This window comes from Salvia miltiorrhiza, chromosome 8 (assembly GCF_028751815.1).
Source record: "Salvia miltiorrhiza cultivar Shanhuang (shh) chromosome 8, IMPLAD_Smil_shh, whole genome shotgun sequence".
NCBI lineage: Eukaryota > Viridiplantae > Streptophyta > Magnoliopsida > Lamiales > Lamiaceae > Salvia > Salvia miltiorrhiza.
This window is the reverse complement of record NC_080394.1, coordinates 54800815-54822655: the sequence shown is the minus strand read 5'-3', so window position 1 is coordinate 54822655 and position 21841 is coordinate 54800815. Positions and strand designations below refer to the sequence as shown.

At 38.3% G+C, this 21841-nt stretch overlaps 4 protein-coding genes across 7 annotated transcripts; 3 read left to right on the top strand and 1 right to left on the bottom strand.

The window, feature by feature from the left end:
* Positions 1–846: 846 nt before the first annotated feature.
* Positions 847–3220, bottom strand: LOC130998700 (adenylate isopentenyltransferase 1, chloroplastic-like). The gene is made up of 3 exons (XM_057924112.1): positions 3146–3220; positions 2025–2594; positions 847–963 (listed from the first exon to the last, which is right to left on the bottom strand). The coding sequence occupies exons 1-3, from the start codon at positions 3218–3220 to the stop codon at positions 847–849; spliced, it is 762 nt and encodes a 253-aa protein (XP_057780095.1).
* Positions 3096–4612, top strand: LOC130999244 (uncharacterized). The gene has a single exon (XM_057924756.1). It carries the CDS (start codon positions 3738–3740, stop codon positions 4422–4424), a length of 687 nt encoding a protein of 228 aa, XP_057780739.1. The 5' UTR covers positions 3096–3737; the 3' UTR covers positions 4425–4612.
* A 966-nt stretch (positions 4613–5578) lies between these two features.
* Positions 5579–7013, top strand: LOC130999242 (uncharacterized). Its single transcript, XM_057924755.1, has 2 exons — positions 5579–5729; positions 5840–7013. The coding sequence occupies exons 1-2, from the start codon at positions 5658–5660 to the stop codon at positions 6926–6928; spliced, it is 1161 nt and encodes a 386-aa protein (XP_057780738.1). The 5' UTR covers positions 5579–5657; the 3' UTR covers positions 6929–7013.
* A 7635-nt stretch (positions 7014–14648) lies between these two features.
* Positions 14649–21393, top strand: LOC130999241 (uncharacterized). 4 transcript variants are annotated; one of them, XM_057924753.1, is made up of 12 exons: positions 14656–14785; positions 15218–15713; positions 16317–16432; positions 16538–16657; positions 17040–17127; positions 17496–17587; positions 17663–17767; positions 18945–19054; positions 19874–19961; positions 20047–20082; positions 20166–20266; positions 21362–21393. In XM_057924753.1, the coding sequence occupies exons 2-11, from the start codon at positions 15428–15430 to the stop codon at positions 20247–20249; spliced, it is 1125 nt and encodes a 374-aa protein (XP_057780736.1). In that variant the 5' UTR covers positions 14656–14785; positions 15218–15427; the 3' UTR covers positions 20250–20266; positions 21362–21393. The 4 variants fall into 4 exon arrangements, with proteins under 4 accessions (XP_057780737.1, XP_057780736.1, XP_057780735.1 ...); XM_057924752.1 differs by lacking the exon at positions 21362–21393 and adding an exon at positions 20511–20731; XM_057924754.1 differs by lacking the exon at positions 21362–21393 and having other exon boundaries at positions 14649–14785; positions 15505–15713; positions 20166–20437.
* The last annotated feature ends 448 nt before the right edge of the window (positions 21394–21841 follow it).

Here is a 21841-nt window from a genome sequence, read left to right as displayed (position 1 = left end):
CAAGAACCCAATCTCCAATTATATAGGTTTATTCAAAATGATCAAATGTGTTTTTCTCTATTGCATAGTTTTAAACACACTAATTGCCCTAAAAAAAATACTAATCAAACAAATCAGTTCACACAGAATCATTAAATTTAATCAAGTACCAAATATAGATGCAATTCTTCAATACCTTATATTAATAAAAACGTGACCAACTAAGCCAAACTTGATTAATTAATTTAATCAAAATAATTAAATACTTTATCAATTAATTTGAAAAAAAAATTCTCAATACACAAAAGTAATAAAACTCAACTATATATCAACTAACAACTAATTATAATTAATCAATCAAAAAACAAACAACTAATTAAAACTAAATATCGGCAATGAGGTCTAACTCAAATGGCAAAGTTGAGGCATCCAAAAACTCTCATTTGTGAGAGGTCTTGGGTTCAATTTTGCATGTGTGCGGTTAGTTTTTTCATCTTTGTGTGTGTAGTGGTCCTGTCTACATGCAATTATTCTCAAAAAATGATCGTTTCAAATTTAACGATATTAAAATTCAAAATCACAATAGAAATATAGAAATATACATATAGATATGAATATTGAAAGTTATAATTGAATATACATATATGAATAGTTTTCTTTTTATTTTATTGGATCTACATATACAAAAACATCGCTTATTGGAGTAGATTATCATTTTCTTATGTTGTATTATTATGTTTTGGGAAAAGGTGCAGATGCACCCTTGTACTGGTAGCCCCTATAGAGTATAACTCTTCTTACTCAATGTGTGTGCAAATAGGCCCCCGAAGTATTAAAAATAGCTCAATTACACCCTTTGCATTAGGTTCAGCGGTAGTGGAGTTTTGGGGAGGCTACTGTTCCGATCTCCATCGCGCAGGGGGTTAATTTCACGATTTCTGGCCACAATTCCAGGTATGAACAAAATTCATTCCTAATCAGGATCTACAGTATGAAGTTTCAAATGCAAGTAAAATTTCTCCAAAGCAATGAAAAATCATTATCATTCACATCAGATGGGAAGAAGTATTTCCAAAAGTCATTGGTTCTGATGGGAGAGATAGGAGGAAATGATTACAATTATCCAATAATGCAAGGCTCAACTTTGGAGACCATCCAACCGCTCGCTTCGTTAGTCATTGACTGCATTGGCTCCACAATTAGTCGGTGGACGGAGGAGTGGTGAGAGATGTGAGGCGAAGTGGTGGCTTTTCGCTGCCACTTCATCGAAGCTCAAGAGAGAGGGAGATCCGTCGTGGTGTCGTCGGATTCTCAGCGAGGGGTTTCAGGACCATGGTGGCGGCACAGTCGTCGAAAATCGGGTGCGGCGATGGCAGCCTTGCGGCTGCGGTCACCAGAATATCAGGAATGAGAGGTGGTGTCTGGGGTATCGGGATTAGATGTGGGGACGCGACTTGTGATCGTGTCACCGCCGAATATATAGAGGGAGCCGGGAGGAGGTCTGAGGGAGGCGTTCGACGGCGGCCGCCGCTGCAGCGGCGTGGTATCAAATTCATAACTTTTCTTTTATTAAAGGAATTGTATGTGTTTTATGTATGATTTTATAATTTAATTAAAAATACATAAATTTTCAAGTAATTCCAATTATGACATAATTTGAATTTCTGTAAAATGCCACAAAATCAACAATTAAAAAACGACACCATTTTCATTAGAGTAATTGTGTCTTGTGTGGCAACCGACCATATTGAGTCACGCTAGAGTTTCGATTGCCAATTAAAATTTTATTTGACAGAAATTCAAATTATGTTTAAATTGTGATTAAATTAAAAATTAATGGGTTAAGTATCAAATAAGCCCCTGACATAGTAGCCCTTATCACGTTTACCTCCCTATAGTCCAAGTTGGGCCAATTAAACCCTCATAGTACCTAAAATCGAATAAGCGAGCCATCGCCTCTAACGGCCATATAACGTCGCCTGCTTTTAATCTTTTTTTTTAATTTTATTAAGTGGGCCCCGCAGTCGCAGTCCGCGCCGACTCACCGAGTCCCACTCGCAGCCGCCGAAATACTCGGCCAGCTCCTTGAACATCCCCGACCCCAGCATGTCGTCCACCCGCCGCACCAGATGCTCCGCCAGCACCGCCGACGACACGTTCACCCAGATGAAGCAACACTTGTACTGTACCTCAGCCCCCTGCACACGGTGAACGCGTCCGACGCGGGGTCGAATTTCTCCGCCAGCAATGCGTAGATGAACTCGGGGTGCGACTCGGACGAGGCGGAAGTCGGAGGGGGTGAACTCGGGGTGCGACTCGGATGAGTCGAACTGGCCCAGGAGGTGGTGGGGGACGTTCTCCCGGTCGCGGGGAGGGATTTTGTTAGTGGTGATGTCGAGGCCACGGTGGATTTGGATTTTGTCAGAGTTGACGATCTCCGATGATCGGAAGAATCTCGACGCCAAGTCGATGGAGAGCTTGGTCTTGTCGCAGCCCGTGGGGCCCATCACCACCACTATCTTCCTGTGGCGGCGGCGACAGAGGCCATCTTCGCGGCGCACCTGCGAAACGGTGGTGTCTTGTGATGACGCGTTTGAAATTGGAGCAGTGATAATCTTCTCATAAGGAAGAAGAAAAAGAAAAGATTTATGAAATTGAAAGGAATTAAGAGTGGTGGATGAGAGGTTGGTTGTTTGTTACGTTGGAGCGCAGAGAGAGAGGAGTGAAAATATTTGTAGAATGGAAGAAATTAAAAACTGGTGGGGCCCACTTAATAAAATTAAAAAAAAATTAAAGACAGACGGCGTTATATGGCCGTTAGAGGCGAGGGCTCACTTATTCGATTTTAGGTACTATGAGGGTTTAATTGGCCCAACTTGAACTATAGGGAGGTAAACGTGATAAGCGCTACTATGTCAGAGACTTATTTGATACTTTACCCAAAATTAATATCAAGTAAAAAAAATTAAAAATTAATATATTTTTAAATTAAATTATAAAATTATGTTATAAATAAAAAATTAGCAAACTATAAATATTTTACGGTAAATAACCCTCATCGAAAATACGGAGGCAAAAGGGCTGTTTTGACTTAAGAATGTACAATATGTATTTCAATATTAATATATCGATGAGTAAGTGAGAGAGGTGAAAGTGATATTGAAACTAAGCTCTCCCTTCCCTGCCATGGCGATGCCGCTGCTTCAGAAACCCTCAATCCAGAAGCTTTGATTCCATCCATTTTGCAGGCAAGTCGTTCATCATTTCCCAACACATCTTTTATTTCTATTAAAACATGATTGCAGTTGCACGCAGGAATCTCTCCTGTTTATTTGTAAACCCTAATTCATTTCTCTGCAACTCCAATGCTCATCTCTTCCCGTCAATCCATTTCTTCTCCACTTGGAGGGTGAAAAAGCCAATCCCTAGCCCTGAAATCTACGATCTATTGCTCAACAAACACCAATTTCCTCCTGAATTAGCTTCAATAGCTTCATCGGGTTTACCTAAAGCTAGTAGCCCCATAGGAGCTGATTCAGTAGTGTCATTCCTCAAAGAGAATAGCTTTACGGCTACTCAGCTGCAGAAAGTCGTCATATGATTCTCGAATTCTAGGGTTTACCATTGAGAGCATTAATTTCAAATTGAAGGTATTCCAGAGTTTGGGCCTTTCCCCCGAGGAGATTGCCAAGATAATATCCGAACATACGACTATTTTACATTTAAATTATGAGAATAATATCATTCCCAAATTATCGATGCTAAAGTGCTTGCTGGGATCCGATCATGATGTGGCCAGACTTTTGAAACGATGCAGCTGGTTTCTGTCAGCCGATTTGGAGAAAACCTTAATGCCAAATATGGAAATCTTGAAGAGCTATAGCATACCAATGGTGCATATCCTTCATTTTCTCCATCTTCGCCCGAGATGTTTCGTGGTCAAGCCGGATATTATGCAGAAATCTGTAGTCAGGGCTATAGAATTTGGGGTCCCTTGGACTTCAAGCGTTTTTATCCAAGCTGTGAATCTTTTCACTCATACGAGTGAAGGGATGTGGGAAGTCAAGGTGCAAACGCTCCGCGATTTGGGATTTTCTGATGATGATATACTCACAATATTTAGGAAGCAACCATTGGTTTTCTCACTATCTGGGAAGAAAATGAAGAATGTCACAGAGCTTCTGCTTGCTACCGGTAAGTACGATATATCCAGCATTGTCACTTGTCCAGCAGCCCTCGGGTACAGTATGAAGAAGAGGATTGAGCCGCGATTGCAAATACTTAGACTTTTGGAAAGTAGGAGTCTGATTGAAAAGTGGCCATCACTTTCACGTGTTGTTACGTTAACAGAGGATAGATTTTTAGACAGATGCGTTAAGCCTTATTGTGATGAGATTGTCGAAGAACACATCACAAAGATATATGTGGAAGGCAGAAAAAGATGAAGCTTTGTTCCATGTTGATGAAGTTGGGAAAGGCCTTGAGCTAGCTAAAGAAGCCATGGTGATTCAAATGGATTGTTAGTTTATATTCTAAACTTTCTTATATTGGATGCATTTTGAAGCAATTGCTGTAGAGTTGGATGTGACTGGATTCAGCTGAGTTCGGAGGAATTAATATGATTTTTTTTTTTTTTTTTTTTTTTTTTAATGATCAGTAAGCGAAATATGCTGTTGTGAATCCTTGTGGCTTTTCCCAGTGTTTCTCAATTTCTCATCTCATTAATGGAACTTCCTTCTATTTCACAATACATTTGGTTGGAAATACTCTTATTTTGAGTGTTAATTGGAAACGGCAGTCATCAGAAATAGAATAATGGAGTAGAATTGTTGATGTGATTTCGTAGACAATAGAAAGAATCTCGATCGATTAACTTATGCGAGCATTAAATAGAGTGGGTGCACAAAAATATTTTATCCGATGAACAGTTTGCATTTCATTGAAACATTTGCAATGTCTGTCATTTATTCTTAACTTTGAATCGGAATAGCAACGCTAGTCCTCACTCACGACCCACAAAGCCTACAAGAAATCTATAATCTTAATAAGTACCATGAATCTAATCTTAAATCATAGTGAATTGCTTAAACATTCTATGATTCACTTAACCGGATTTTCAAAATTTAATAAATAAATAATGAAAACTAATTTTTTTTGAACAAAAAGCACCGACAACATCCTTAGTCGATTTTTCTTTGAAAATTGGATTTATGAAAAACAAACTTTAATCATAAATGATCCTATTAGTAAAATATTAATGCAAATTTCTTTCATGCTCAATTAATATAACAAGTAATCACACTTAATATATGCACATAATAAATATTATTATTATTATGCAATTATACTTTAGTAAAATAATTAATCAAGCTCAAATATAAAGTCTACTTAATAAACTAATTGAGCTTAGATAACTAAATAAATAAAAACACATGGTCCAATATTTTAAATAAAACAAAGCCCAACAAATAAATAAATCTGCAGCCGAGTCCCTTTTTCGTTTAAAGAAAATCGGCCCATCTTAAAAGTTTACAAGCCCAACTGGAATTCAATGGCTCAGATCAATTTCTTCTTCTTGTTCTTCTTCAAAACACACGCACACAACTCAACACATACAAAAGAGAGACCAAAAAAAAAAAATCAAATTAAGTTTTGGCGGGAAAATAGAATTGTTGCAAATGGATAGTCTTCCACCGCCACCGCGGCCCCGCCGGTGCAGTGAAGGCTCGCTGATTGGGGTTCAGTTTCCGGTAAGTAAAGAAGAAGAAATTGGATCGGATATGAATTGTTGAATTAAATGAAATCAGAATTTTGAGCAATAGTTTAAAGCTGTAGCGATTGATTATTTTGTTATTTGCAGAGTGTTCGAACTCGCCCTTACTCTTTTAGGAGGTGTAAAAAGGTGAATCCGACAAGCATAGAGTCTCTGTTCGAGGAGCTGTTGATAGAAATCCTGGTACGTCTCTCAGCTGATGATCTTTACGCCAATGTAAGGCTGGTGTGTCGCAGATGGTACCATCTAATCCATTTCAAACCTTTCGTGTACGCGCACCTTAACCATACTAGTTATGGACTTCTTCTCTCACATTCCTCGGATGACCAAATTTTTATAACTGCAACAACACAAGGCCGAATTGAAGTATCTAATTTAGGTTACGTAATCAGGTTCCGACATGTCTCTAGTTGTAATGGTTTGACTGTGGGGTTAGAGTTCTGTGGAAAGTTTGCTGCGTTTATTGTGAATCCCGCTACAAAGTGTCGCTTCAGCCTCCCTCCATTGCCTGTTGGAGGAGAGTCTGGTTTCCTCGGGATAGCTTATGCTGCAGCTTCCATGGAGTATAAAGTGGTCCTAACATATATTGTTGATAGGATACATAAATGTGCTATATTAACTGTTGGAGTCGACAAGACTTGGAGAAGTGTCGCCATTGCTAAATCAATTAGCATCCTTCAGACTCCGTTAATCATTCAAGGATTTATGCTCTGGCTTTTAGAAAGGACTCGTATCATGACATTGAATGTGGAGAGTGAAGTTATGAGAGAGATTCATGTCCCCATTTTTCCTCCAGATTATGACAAGAGGAGGCACTCGTATTGTTATCTTTCAACAGGGAGGTATCTCTCTCTGTTGATTGAGTATGAACATTTGTTGTGGCAAGTTTGGGAGATGAAACCGGAAACTGGGGAATGGAGAAAGCTGTCGCGCAACATTGACCTGAGAGCTCATAAGTGTAGAATCCAACAGTTTGCTTTGGAGAGTCAGGATGACCTTCAGATAGTTGGCTGGGTTAAATATCCGGAGGTGTTGGTGTTTGTTTTCAGGGGGATTCGTTGCTTTTGCTATTACTACAATCTTGGTGCAGATGAAATCCACTCCATCGATGTACCTGTTTTTGCTAATTTCGCCGAGTATGCAGTGCATAGGAACAGCCTCGTGTGGTTAAGTTAAGGGCATCTATTCTGTTTTCTTGTCACTATTTCAATGTGTTGTTTGAGGGATCTTTAATTTATAAACATTATTTTCTTTCATGTCATCAATATTGACAAACTTGTAGCTGCTACATTGGACATGTTATTCATAGTATGCATTTCAGATGTGGTAAATTATTACTTCTTTAGAAACAAGTAGTCAAGTACATGCCTCTATTCATTCCTTATACAATAGTTGGTATCAGCTTCTCCATTTTCTTATTCTACTTGTTTTCTTTTTTCTTTCTTTTTTGTTGTTTTGAGTGTTTTGACTTATTGATAACAGCATCCTTCATTCTGTTTGTGGCTTTAGGCAAGCTTATGACATGTTCAGATGCATTCGATGTTAATTATCTTTTCTATCAAGTCTTTGAGGAAACAGGCATGTGGTGATCAGAAAGCCCCTTTGATGCATGAATGTGTAAAACATCTACTAATTCCTCTATAATGCACGAGAATATTTTTATTGAATTTATTCAATTAATTAATTCAACTAAAAATAATTATTATTTGATTTGATATATTAAGTTATTGACAATTTTGGTTATTTGCTTTGTGTTCTTTTTTTTATTAATAAGAAATTAAATAAAAAACTATTATTTTACCAACTACGTGTCAAATAATGGCACGGAATTTGGACGAAATTTCGCCAGAATTTAAATTAGTAGCAAAATCAGATAAAATTAAAGTTTAGTATTTAATCAGGCCACAGTTTAAAGTTTGTATGCAAAACCAGAATTAGATGAAAGTTCAGTATTTTATGGGCAATTAACCCTTATAAATATAATAATTGAATTGGTATCAATTTTATATAAATATAAAAATATAAAAACATTTCAATTTATTTTCCGTGTATTGAATCTCAATCCAGGTACGTAAAATCAAAGAAGACTTCAACAATTTTACAGGTAATGACAACACTGTTTTATCCCATTTTATAAGTAAAGAAGAAAGCTGGAAGCTTATTTGTCAAAAGGTGTTTATTGAAGAAGATAACTGCCCTTTTGATCTGAGGAGAAGTGGGATGAAAATTGCTGAGAACTGTGATGGTCTTCCTCTCGCAATTCTCAAAATAGCCAGCCTCGTATCCAAAGACCTCACCGCGGAATACTGGGACGACGTAGCAAAGAAGAATTCGGATTTTGTGAGTGCGTTGCAACACTTATCTGAAACAATAGAAGCTGGCGTTGAGGAGCAACGACCCACAGCTGCTTTGTTGCCACCGTACGTGAGCAATGCGGCTCCACGTCCACTTTCGCCAACGCTACAAACAAGGTTTGCAAAGTATATGTCCGATGCTGCTTAAGGAGGGCGAGTGATGGCGATGGTCCTTAAGGAGAGCGATGGCAACTCCCTCGAGTATGATTTTTTTGCAGATGTCGTGGACCAGAGCAAAGATTTGGCGATAGGGGTACAAAACTTGTTTATTTTTTTGCATTGTGTTTGTTATAAATTACTCTTTCACGATTGAATTCTTATATATTTAGTTTGATGCAGGCTATTGATTTGTACATGTTGGCGTTGAGGGTTAGGGTGATCGCCAAGAATGTTCTATTACAGAGTGTTGACTCTGATAACACCATCATCTGTGACACTGATTTGTTCGTAAGATTTTATCCTTTTGTGGAGATTTCATAATTATTTTTAACTCTTACCTAATTACTTTTTTCTCCATTTCCTAAATACTACTCCGTATATTGGAATTTACTTTGAGGGTAGCTGCACCGACGATGCAGTTTAATCAGGCAGACAATGTTAGTTGCGGCGTATTCTGTTGCATGCAAGTAGAGCGGCTTATTGCCGATTCACCCTCCATTGAATGGGGTCATGGCCACGTCACCGAGTATAGGTGGAACATTGCTGCTAGGATATTTGATTTGTGCAAGACCCCAGCGGTAGAGCTAGAAGACTCACGAGTTTGTCCAGATTTGTCCAATTGAGTATTGGATTTTCGATATGTGATTTAATTAAATGTGGATTTATTTTATTTATCAATTTTTTTTTACGTATTTCCAATAAATTTAGCAAATATATTTGTTAATTAATCTATCCAACTATTCTCTCAATTTTTTTTATTTTTTATTTTTAAATAATCTATCCAACTAGGTAGCCGGTCAAATTTCTCAATGTGCTCGAGCTAGCTAATTGGCGGCTGCCTAGTCCCATTTGAAAAATTAAATTTGGCTATTTAATTTGGTTGATTAATTATCCCAAGGGGATACCAAGCAGTGCGACCTCCTGTCTGCGAACAGTGAGGTCTAAGGATGAAACCCCATCGCTTCCCCCCAAGTAAAATAATAATAATAATAATAAAAAATTGGTTGATTAATTTTAATATATACATGTTGAATGTTGTATCAATCTACCCAAAATACACAGACATTCTTATTTGGAATTTCAAAATTTAATTACGAGTAAATTCATTAAATTAGATTTATTAAGAAGTAGTAATTCATTTTTTGAGACGATTTATTTGAATATTTATGTGTTGAAAGTCTTGTCAAATTGCTCAAATTATAAATAAATAAATAATAATAATAATTATTATTATAATTATAATTATTATTATTATTTGTTTTGCATTAATTACAATAAATTATACTCCACATATTAATCAAGAATATACTAATTAAAATATCTTTTAAATATTCTTTTTTGCTATATAATAAAATATGTTGCTGGAGTTAAAATTGAATCTGCCTATTTCATTATTATTAAAGATATTGTATTATAGCTCCGAACAACGGGAGATTCTTTAATAATTTCATTTCAAATTTGGAATCAGAAAGCTTAGAAATTTGGAAATTAGGGAAAGATTTAGGCTTCTCAAGCCAAGTTCCAGACCAGGAGATGGCTAAACAAATTAAAGCTCAGGTGGAAGGGGTCGCGAGTGAAGAAGCTGGGAGCAAAACTAGTAAGTCTCTATGAATCTTTTGTCATACAATATTAGGGGACTTGGGAGTTTGGCGAAGCAGAAAGACGTTGGTGATATTATTAAATTGCAAAAGATTGATTTTTGTTGTCTTCAAGAAACAAAAATAGTTGATTTCAATTCCTCTTTATGCAACTTTTGGTGGGGAACAGACAATTTTGACCTTGCTTTTCGAAACTCTGAAGGGAGGTCAGGGGGGATGGTTTGTGCTTGGAACAAAGAAGTTTTCCAAATGTCTAGCAAGTGGGAGGTCAGCGGGGCGGTGATTGTCAACGGAAAATGGATTCAAGATGATTTTGGGTGCTGTATTATTAACGTTTATGCACCTGCAGGGTCGGAAGAAAAAGCAAGGTTATGGGATGTTATCAAAACTGTTGTGGAACAGAATGAATATTGTGGAGTTTGTGTGATGGGGGATTTTAACGCGGTTCGGAAGAGGGAAGAAAGAGTAGGTGCTGGGAATTCGTTTGGGGCAGCTGAAGCTAGGATCTTCGATGGATTTATTTGTGATAGTGGTCTCACGGAAATCAGATGCCAAGGACGCAAATTCACCTGGTACAAACCGAATGGCAAGTGCAAGAGTAAACTTGATAGGTTTCTGGTCAACGACTCTTGGTTGCGACAGTGGGAGGGGTCCATCGGGCGTGGTCTTCAACGTTCTATTTCGGATCATTGCCCCATTTTGCTGATGTCTAAGGTTGAAGATTGGGGTCCGAGGCCTTTCCGTTTTCTAAACGTGTGGGCGTCGCATCCGGATTTCGAACAACGGGTTAGGAATGTGTGGAATGACAACGGATTGCCGGGCTGGAGGTGCTTTGTGGTCAGTGAAAAATTGAAGAAGTTAAAGATGGAGTTGAAAGGTTGGAATAAAACCACCTTTGGGAATATTGATGAGAGGATTCACAAGATGAAGGCCGAACTCCAAGACCTCGATCAGAAAGATGAAGAGCGGGGGATGGAGGAGCATGAGATCATCCGTAGGAATGAGGTTCAAGCGAACCTATTCCTCCAGTTGAAGGACAAACAAAGAGTTCTACAACAGCAGGCCAAGGTGCGATGGCTCAAGAGTGGCGATCTTAACACCGGATTCTTCCACCGAGCAATTAAGGGAAGACGAAAAAAGAATGCCATTGTGGGTTTGTATTTCGGGGGGCAGTGGGTGTCTAATCCAGGGGAGGTCAAAACCAAGGTTAGGGATCACTTCGCTGATTTTTTCAAAAGAAAGTCTAGGCAATTGCCAAAAATGCCCATTGACTTCCTAAAAAAGAAACTGTCCGATGAACAGCGGGAGTGGCTGTGCAGAGGGTTCGAGATGGAGGAGATTAAGGAGGCGGTGTGGAGTTGTGGTACCGATAAGAGCCCGGGTCCAGATGGGTTTAACTTCAGCTTTTGGAAAAGTGCTTGGGATACGGTTAAGGAAGATCTCCATCAAATCTTGAAGGAATTTCACGAGAATGGGAAGATTCCCAAGGGGAGTAACACGTCGTTCATCGTGCTTATCCCGAAGAAGGATGGGGCGGAGAAGTTGGATGAGTTCCGACCAATCTCCTTGATCAACAGTTTATACAAAATCATCGCAAAAACCTTGGTTGGAAGGTTAAAGGGGGTGATGGGGTCCATTATCTCGGATAATCAGAGTGCTTTCATTAAAGGACGGTACATTCTTGACGGAGTGGTGATTCTTAACGAAGCAATCGCGGAAGCAAAGAAAAAGAAGATCGGTAGACTTTTCTTCAAGATCGATTTTGCTAAAGCTTATGACTCCGTGCAATGGGATTTCTTAGATGTTCTACTTGGGCAGATGAACTTCAACCATAAATGGCGGAGGTGGATGAAGGGATGTCTTGAATCGGCGTCGGGGAGTGTTCTGGTGAATGGATCATCCACAGGGGATTTCAAGATGGAACGTGGTCTTCGACAGGGGGATCCGTTGTCGCCTTTTCTCTTTTTAATTATCGCCGAAGGGCTTAACGCACTGATGGAGCGAGCAACAGAGAAACAGATGGTGAGGCCGGCTGTTGTGGGGATGGAGAAAATTCAGGTGTCGCACCTGCAATATGCGGATGATACGATTTTTATGCTCACAGCGGATGAGGGCAACGTGATCACCATTAAGAGGATTCTACTGCTTTTTCAATTTTTGGCCGGGCTGAAAATTAACTTTGACAAGAGTAGTTTGATGGGGGTCGGAGTCCAAAGTGCCTCATTGACAAGATGGGCCGTTTTGCTTGATTGTAAGGAGGGCTCTCTTCCTTTCAATTACCTTGGTATAAAGGTCGGAGGGCGAATGAACAGTAGCGTTGATTGGAGTTTCTTGGAGGAAAAAGTGATGAAGAAAATTAGAGGATGGAAGAAGAAATCGTTATCGTTAGCAGGACGAATAGTCCTTGTGAAGTCTGTTTTGCAAGCCATTCCAGTGTTTCAACTCTCTTTCACCTTCATTCCTAAAGCGGTGATTAATAAGCTTAATGCAGCGTTTGGGAAATTCCTGTGGGGGGGAGACGGGGTCTCCAGATCCATTGCTTGGTTCAAATGGAAAGATTTGTGTGTGGATAAGTCTCAAGGAGGTCTGGGTTTTAGAAACATTGAGTGGTTCAATAAGGTTCTGGTGTTCAAATGGATGTGGAGGTATTTGGAGGAGAAGGAGGCGTTGTGGGCAAGAGTCATTCGCTCATTGTATGGGGAACTGACAGTAGGGGAGGGGGGGGTGTGGAAGGTGGAGAAACGAGGCGGGATGAAGGGGTGGTGGTCCAAAATTGTAGGGAGGGGAGGGGGGGAGAGTGAGAAGTGGTTTAACGGCAACATCCAAAGGGTGGTAGGGAACGGGAAGGAGGTTAGTTTCTGGGGGGAGGCGTGGGTTGGGAGCAGACCTCTCAAGTTTCTTTATCCGAGGCTTTTCAACCTTTGTCTCTTAAAAACTAACAGTGTGGAGGGGTCGGGGAAATGGACGGACGAAGGGTGGGAGTGGGATATTAAGTGGAGAAGGGAATTGAGGGGGAGGGAAAAGGAGATGGAGGATAATATGATGATTTTGATTGGTGCTTTTTCTCCTTGTCTTGGCAAACAGGATGGATGGAACTGGAAGACCGCAGCGGAAGGAATCTTTTCGACCAAAGAGGCATATGCGGAGTGCGCGAAGGCAGAAGGAGAGCGGCCCGCGGTCTTCAAAGAAGAAAGCAAGCAACTGTGGACGGCTCCGGCACCACATAAGGCTAAAGTGACAGCATGGAGAGCACTTTGTAATAGGTTACCAACCTGTGATAACTTACTCAAAAGGAAAGTACCGATTCCGGATGAAGAAAAGTGGTGTAATGCGTGCGTGACGAGGGAGGAAACGGTTGATCATTCCTTACTCCATTGCCCGAAGGTAGACCGTGTGTGGGATCACATTCATCAGTGGATCGGCATCGAAACCACGAAGCCACAAAGATTGGTGGAGCATTTCAAGTCCTTCATAGGAGGGGGAAGAGGTATGAAAAATACGACCTTTCTGAAAGCTTTATGGATTGATACTGTGTGGATGTTGTGGAGATATAGAAATGATAGTAGGTTTGAGAATAAGAATGTGGAGGTGTCCAAGATTGCAAAAAATATCATAGGAAATATGTGGAGTTGGAACCAGCTTTTTCATATTGTAGAGTCAAATGTCTCTTTCTCTGGTTGGTGCTCTAACGAGCACTCACCTCTTGTGTAATTTTGTGGTATCTCTGGTACCATCCTCATTTTTATTGGAATTTTTATTGATCAAAAAAAAAAAAAAAAAAAAGAAAGAGATTCACATTCAAGTAAAATCTAAATAATGTTTTTAGATAATATTTCTCTATATTTAATATATTGTTTGGAAAGTGCATAAAAACAAGTAATGTATCGAAAACGGATTATTATCGGAAAATATTCATAATTATCCATTTTTTGATTTATAATATAATCTTATAATTTAATTAAAAAATACATTAATTTTCAATTATGACATAATTTAAATTTATGTCAAATGCCACAAAATCATCAGTTAAAAAACGACACTAGCTTCAATAGTATAACTATGTATCTTGTGTGGCAACCGACCATTTTGAGTCACGCTGGAGTAGGGTTGTAAACGAATCGAATAATTTTGCTCGATTCGAGATTTGATTCGAAATTGCCCGATTCGTATTCAAAATTATTCGATTCGTATTCGATACGATTCGATTATTATTCAAATACGTATATGAAATTATGATATTCGATTCGATATTCGTAGATATTCGATTCGATATATATATATATATATATAATATTTTAATTATAATTTTATAATATCTTATTCTGATCCTAATTGTATATATAGTATATATAGAATATTAACATTTTAATTATAATTTTTGTAGAACTTAATTTTTTAACCCTCTTTTTAAAAAAATAGTAAAAAAAACTATTGTAACTCTAATTGGAAAAACTATCGCGCCTCCATAACTCCATTCCATTCCCAATTCAAGATCTGTCACTCGATTCAATTTCCAAGCTTCCAGCGGCGCGCCTGCCCTATTCTTCCCCCACACACTTCTTCTCCTCTTCTCCACGCACGCCGCGCCGTCTGCTGCTGCCCCGTCGTCTGCTGATGCCCCGTCGTGTGCACCTCTAGCGTCGCCCTCTCCGTCTGCTGCTGCCGTCAACGTCTGCCAGGCTTGTCGCACGTCGCCGGTCGCCCTCCGTCTGCTGCTGCCCCGTCGTGTGCACCACGCCGCCCTCTCCGTCTGCACCTTTGGCGTTGCCCTCTCCGTCTGCTGCTGCCCCGCCGTCTGCACCCGCCGCCCTCTCCGTCTGCCTCTCCGTCTGCTGCTGCCGTCGACAGCCTCTCCATCTGCTGCTGCCGTCAACGTCTGCCAGGCTCGTCGCACGCCGCCGGTCGCCCTCCGTCTGAATCATGTGAGCATATTTTGTTAGAAATCTGTGTGTTGGGCTGTTGGCTAGAATTTGTTTATTGAATCATGTTTATTGAATCATGTGAGCATATTTTGTGAATCATGTCAGCATGTGAGCATATTTTGTTAGAATTTTGTTAGAAATCTGTTTATTGAATCCGTGAGCATGCTAGAATCACACGCCTCATCTACTACTTAAGTTTGAATAATTGTTGGTCTTAAGTTTGGCCTCAGCTACTGTCACTTGAGTTTAGCCAATTTTCTGTCACTTGCCTTCTGTCACTTGCTTTATCAGCACGCCCCATCTTACCGTTCTGACCTCTCTTATCAAGTGATTCACTTCCTCTGAATTTACCACTCTCTGTCACTGATCTCTTATCAAGTGATTCACTTCCTCTGAATTTACCACTCTCTGTCACTGATTTGTTTCTGCTAGAGACCTTGAAGAAGACGAAGAGTTTGGTTGCGCTTTGCACATAGCGCGCCAGAGAAAAGAAAACGAGGGTGTCCACTAGGCCATCTCTAGGGAAGTGAATCACTTGGAAAGGATTATGAATTTAAGGTCTCTAGCAGAAACAAATCAGTGACAGAGAGTGGTAAATTCAGAGGAAGTGAATCACTTGATAAGAGAGGTCAGAACGGTAAGATGGGGCGTGCTGATAAGCCAAAACATGTTAGAGACAATGGCTTAGGGAATGTAATATCAAAGATAAGTGATAACAGGAAAGCTCCTTTGGCCACACAAAAGGAGTTGAATCAGAGAATAAATGCAGTTGGTTCTGTCCGTCACAATAGAAAGGATCAGAGAATGAAGGCCTTGGTTAATGGTTCAGATTTAACAGAGGCACCACCTAAGAAGAAAAAACGAGGTATCCGGATAGATCCTTATGATACATCAAACAAGAGATTGGATGATAGCATATCTGATCAAGGTCAGTATGGTTTTTCTTCTAATGGCTAGCCTTGTCTCTGTACCAGTCTAGAATTTATGATTTCTATTTTTAGTTGTCAAAAGAACATCAATCTTCCTTTAGTTTTGTATGTTATTTTGATACATGTTCCTTTGTTTTCCTTAGTAAAGGATTTTGACTTCCAGAATTTGGCAAAATGGAAGGTTACATCAGATTTTCTTACCAGTTGAATTATGAATTGCATTATCATGAGGTTTTAATCTCTTATAAATCCATGAGGGAAAGCAAAATTATCTTTGGATTCTATTCACCCAGAGATCGATATGGTACTCATTCAGCTCCTACTGTCTTACGGATCAAGCTTGTGGTTTTGGATTTTTATCAGCCCAAGCAAATCCTAATTTTGATAGTACGGTAGCAGATTAGTGTTACCTTCAATTGAAAAACAACTAGCTTCACTTGTTTAAAAGAATATATTTGTCATTACAACTAGGGGCTGGCACAATCCTTTCAGTTGAGTGAGCCGTGCCAAACCCAAATTCTGGTACAAAACCATAAATGATGAATGAATTTTTGGGATGAAACTTTGGCTTCTTAAGTTTGATTTCTATGCATGATGTCCAGGTAATAATCAGGGGAAGGTGGATGAGACAGAAAGCAGTGGTTCTCAAATGTCAAAGAATGCACAATTTCGTGCTATATGTCCTAGCTCCTCCATCCTTTCCTTTGTAGAAGACAATGTAATAACCCATTCAACCTATATGTCATTGGCAACTCCTATAGTTACATTCTCAACTGTTAACGTTGTGATTCTTTTCTTTTTTCTCTGGAAAATCTTTATCCAGTTATTAGGACGTAGACGTGAAATTGTATTTAGGAGAGCTGGCTACAACATTGAGCTTCCTGCTTCTTTAGACAACATACCCTTCTCAACGACTCCAGAAAGAGAACGGATCGAAGTACCAGTATGGAGTTACTCTCTTCCAATTTTGAATTGTTTCTACCATGTTCATGTTTGATATTTGAAGTTGACTAAGGCTGAATGGGGTGAATGGTGGGTTGTTGGAAAACAAGGCTGGAATATCACCTGTCTTTGATTCTTCCCATTATTCTTGATACCTACTATCATCTGCTTAACATGAAATTTGGACTTCTGATGCTAGCCAAACTAATATATATTCAATATTATGCTTTTATTGCATGACGTCTTCTCCTTTTTTCATTATAATTACCTGAAATGTACTTGTGTAATTTATAAAAAAAAATATGCTATGTGATGTGGTTGTCTAAAACTGTTATTGGATCTTACATTGAATCCTTACTCTTGCTAATTTGATCACGTTGCAGGCATTTAGAAACAAATTAGAATTCTTTGCTGCTGCAAAGATTTCCTCATCATTTCCCCCTCCTGATCTTCCTGAGATTGCATTTGCAGGTAGAATCGTAATATTAGTCACCTCCTTTCAATATAAATAGAGTGAAAAGTTGGTTTTTTGGATTTTGCATTTCCTTGAGCACAGTTCTCGTTTTTGTTCTTTTTCCTGTTTTAAGACTGCTTTCCTATGTATACTATACTTTCCAAATAGTTATGGCACATGAAATTTGAATGCATGAAGACCGAAGTATAGATAAAAGACAAATAGCTGATCCAGTTTATCTTAGGGCTCTTGTATTGTTGTCTTTCTTACAAGATGATTTGGATTTTAATGTTATGGAACTTATATTACAAACTTCCTGGGAAAACATTCAGCTTCATTTCAGAATAAGTTTCTAGTACTTACTTTGGACTGTTTATTCTGTTAGGCCGGTCAAATGTGGGAAAGTCATCATTGCTCAATGCACTAACGAGGCAATGGGGTGTTGTACGGACGTCAGACAAGCCGGGCCTCACACAGGTGCTGCATGTGTTGTTACTGCTAACACTCAAAATATATATGCACACACACTAACATTTTACCATCCTTTTGCAGAGTATCAATTTTTTTAAGCTTGGACCGAAGCTATGTATGGTGGATTTGCCTGGATATGGTTTTGCTTATGCCAAAGAAGAGGTGAAAGAAGCATGGGAGGAACTTGTGAGTATTCTAACAAGCACTACAACTTTGTTCCATTTCACATCTCTATTTCTGTCTCTAATTTTCCTTCAGCCATTCTGGATTTCTTGTGATTTGTTGGTGATTATCACACGTTCGGTCACTCCTAAGAAAAGAAAACTAGTATTTGTCAATTTCTTGAAAAGGTAAGATGAAAAAGTGGAAAAAAGAAAGTCATTTTATACTGGAAAATTTCAAGAAACTAAAGGTTAATGATGATGGTGATCAGCAACTTTTGTCTGTAGAAGGGAGGGAAAACTAGGTCTAGCTTGTCAATGATGAGCTTGGATTAGTGATCATAGCACGATATGACATCATGTCCTTATGATTTATGTGAGGTATGTGAGGGTTGAGAACAAGCACAAGAAGCAAACATAATCTCACACTTCAACTCAGGCCCTCTGTACGGGGAAGGAAGCACCCTCTTCAAATGTTAATGCAATTACACCTTTATTAAAGTATCAGAGACCAATTTGGATAAAGTGATATTAAAAAAAAATCAATTTTTGTTAATGTTTGGATGCCTACCTCGCATGATGTTTTGCTAGGTGAGGTCTTAATGAGATAACATTTCGAACATGGGAAACAAAGTTACATCCAATAAATACACATTATATATATATATATATATATATATATATAGAGAGAGAGAGAGAGAGAGAGAGAGAGAGAGAGTTAGGTTATAGTGAGAATGCTATTTTTCGTGAGAAATGAAAATAATGCATAAGTCAGTATATAGTGTTGCATAAGTTTCTTATAATGATTGAATAATGACATTCAATTAATTGATACAATTTCCGATCCCTCAGGATTCAAACCTAGGTAAAAATTCGCCTCCTTTAGGTAAATATCAGCCATAGGATTTGAAAATCTAACGTTACAGTTTCATTCTCATCACATTTGTCCATTCACAAAAAGGATAATCAAAATTAACTTGTCTTTTTTTGAATGCCTCATATGCAATCAAAAGATTTTAAGTTGAATAATTTTCTCTATAAACTAGATTAACATCTTCCTGTTCAACTATGGTGATTAAGCTTTCTTTAGAGGTTTCATATGCTGGTGATTTCTCTTTACGTTGTTTGATATATTTTGACAAGGTGTAGATTACATTCAGTTTCTAATTGTTGCGTTTTTTTATATCCCAAATCCTTTTTAGGTAAAAGAGTATGTCATGACACGTGTTGGTCTAAAGCGGGTATGCCTTCTTATAGACACAAAATGGGGTATGAAGCCAAGGGATTTTGAACTTATTGATCTGATGGAAAGGTACATAAATTATTTGCACGACCTCCATCATCGTGTGTTTCTTTTTCTGTTGCAAAATCTTTCTATTGGTGAATTTCAGTGACAGAGTGATGTCCATAACTTTATACTATTATAAATGGTTGAATCACATGGCAGAGGTGGTCCAAAGTTGCTTTACTCTTTATATTTTTCCTTGGGTATTTATTAGTCATATGTTGTAAATTGTACTCCCTCCGTCCCATAAAAACATGCATACCCCATTTATAGTAATAACTCTCCCACTAAACATCACAATCAATGTGGGACCCTTTCTCCACTCACACTACATTTTACAAGATTTCTTAAAACTCATGTGGTCCCATACCATGCATGTTTTTATGGGATGGATGGAGTATTTAATACTTCCTCCGTCCCCCATAATTATGCATACCTTGCATTTTTGGTACGTCCCCCAAATTTATGCATACTCTATTTTTGGACACTACCCCACATATAATTCTTATAATTTTACCCTTTTAACTTCCACTATTTACCCACAATCTACTTAACAATACCGTCAATGTGGGACCCTTTCTCCACTATCATTACTTCAAACAACTTTTTATTAAAACTCGTGCCTGAGTCAATCATGCATAATTTTAAGAGACGGAGGGAGTATTATGTCTGTAATGCTAAACAGGCCAACTGCTAAAATAAGTGGGCTATTGAAGATTTAGATTATGTGTACAATTGTTTTTAGTGACTTGATGGAGCATCATCCTGAAAATCAATTTGCTGCTAGTTTGTTGTTAATTCCACTAATGAGAATTTTGCTAACCCTTCTTCATCTTAAATGTGCAGGTATGAGACAAAGTATCAAATTGTTTTAACAAAAACTGATTTGGTTTTTCCAATTGATGTGGCGCGACGAGCAATGCAAATTGAAGAGGTAAGTATTGTAGACGTGTAATAGTATAGAAATCACATCCATACATGCTTTTCTGACTGGAGCAACATCATCTATGATCTTACAGAACCTCAAAGCAAAGAAATCTGCAGTTCAGCCTTTGGTATGGACATCAATAATTTCTCTTTACGTGTAGTTTTATTCTATAATATGAATCATAATTACAATAACCTTGTCTAACTACAGATGATGATAAGCTCGAAAACTGGGGCTGGTATCCGAAGTTTAAGGACAGTACTAGCTAATATTGCCCGGTTTGTCCCACGCTAGAAGGCGCTTCTTGAGAGGTATTTGTTCATGCTGGATTTGAATTAGTGAAACAAGTAGAACCTAGGGCGCTAGAATAGGAAAACAACTCTCCCTCAAGCTTTAATTACCAATTAGTAGTTAGTTTTTAAATTCTAATTGTAGTTCTTTGCAAAACTTCTTTTGCTATATGCACACAAGATTTTGTTTTATTCTCCCCTGAAAATCATAATGTCTGGTGTTCAAATATCAACGTTTTGGATCTCACTAGTTAAAAAATTGCAGTTATTCCAGTGATGTGATGCATCCCAATACTAAGGTCATTGTGCAGTTGATATTGAATAGAGAAATCAATGTGTAATCGGAAACATATTTTAACACTGGCCATCTCTGAATCAAAAATTGGATATTGGGTCTGTTTCTGGGAATGTTTTTTCACTTTGTTATCAAGGATTGGATATTGTATTTGTTTCTGAGTCTTTAAGAGGATTTTTTTTTCTTTCTCATGTTTGGAATTTTAAGGATTTAGTTTAGCCCCCATCTATTTGTGAGTGGAGTTAAGATAAACTTTTAATGTGGCCAGCTTAACTTTTCCTGGAATCATATTTATATAGTATGACAATGTTTTTTTAAATGAGAGTTTGATGCTTGCAACGTAGCTTACCTTTTATACAGAATAGTTTATTCACCCAGTTTGATTTCGCATTGGTTTATGTATTATTGCACCTTATGCTTAATATTTTGAGATAATCAGACAATTGCTAGTTAATTCTCACTCTTTCAATCTTGTTGCAAGTTAGACCAAAAAAATTTAAAACATTCAGTAATGTCCAATTTTTTTTATTTTTTTTTTGATGAATAATTTCTTAATAAATAATACAAACCACACATACCCCCCACCTATGGTGGGTATTGTGGCCGAGAGTACTCGAACCTGTGACCTCTTGGACAACAGGCAACCACCCCATCCACTAGGCCATCCCAAGGGGACGAAATGTCCAATTTTTTGATTTGCAGTAAATTCATCTCTCTAAATTTTTGTGAGTTCGGAGTTGAGATTTGGACTTTCAGTCAACTTAAAAACTTAAAATTTACTTTTGAAGCTCATTGTCTGAATTATCCTTCCATATTGTCAGTCTTGTTGTTGGATGTCTTGAACTGCTACACGAACTATTGGGGATAGGGATGGCAACAGGCTGTTGGATGTCTTGAACTGCTACACGAACTATTGGGGATAGGGATGGCAACAGGCTATATCTGGACTGGATGTCATCAATTATAATATCATATTAAAGGTTCAAGTCTCATTAAAAGTCCCATAGCAAAAACCCGTGAAAAACAAAGCAAATTGTGAAGCAATGGTAGACAAGACAAGAGAGAAGAAATCAAATGTGGCCACTTTGAGTCGTCTTCAATCTTCATCTTCCTTTCTTTTCTCTTCCTCTTTATGTGCTCTGTAGATATGCGACACAAGAAATTCGTCAGTTTAATGAAACCCAACAACATGATTAGAGTGAAAATATGACTTACCAATTACTCCCTCCGTCCACGAAATGAGTACCCATATTTCCTTTTTGGTCCGTCCACCAAATGAGTACCCATTTCCTTTTTTGGTA

Coding starts and splice junctions, on each gene's coding strand:
- LOC130998700 (XM_057924112.1), bottom strand. CDS start 3,220: ATGGATGGAATCAAAGCTTCTGGATTGAGGGTTTCTGAAGCAGCGGCA. Junction 2,595..3,145: donor GGCAGGGAAGGGAGAGCTTA/GTTTCAATATCA, acceptor CCTTATGAGAAG/ATTATCACTGCTCCAATTTC. Junction 964..2,024: donor GCGGCTGCGAGTGGGACTCG/GTGAGTCGGCGC, acceptor TTCATACTGTAG/ATCCTGATTAGGAATGAATT.
- LOC130999244 (XM_057924756.1), top strand. CDS start 3,738: ATGCTAAAGTGCTTGCTGGGATCCGATCATGATGTGGCCAGACTTTTG.
- LOC130999242 (XM_057924755.1), top strand. CDS start 5,658: ATGGATAGTCTTCCACCGCCACCGCGGCCCCGCCGGTGCAGTGAAGGC. Junction 5,730..5,839: donor TGATTGGGGTTCAGTTTCCG/GTAAGTAAAGAA, acceptor TGTTATTTGCAG/AGTGTTCGAACTCGCCCTTA.
- LOC130999241 (XM_057924753.1), top strand. CDS start 15,428: ATGGGGCGTGCTGATAAGCCAAAACATGTTAGAGACAATGGCTTAGGG. Junction 15,714..16,316: donor TGATAGCATATCTGATCAAG/GTCAGTATGGTT, acceptor CATGATGTCCAG/GTAATAATCAGGGGAAGGTG. Junction 20,083..20,165: donor AATCTGCAGTTCAGCCTTTG/GTATGGACATCA, acceptor GTCTAACTACAG/ATGATGATAAGCTCGAAAAC.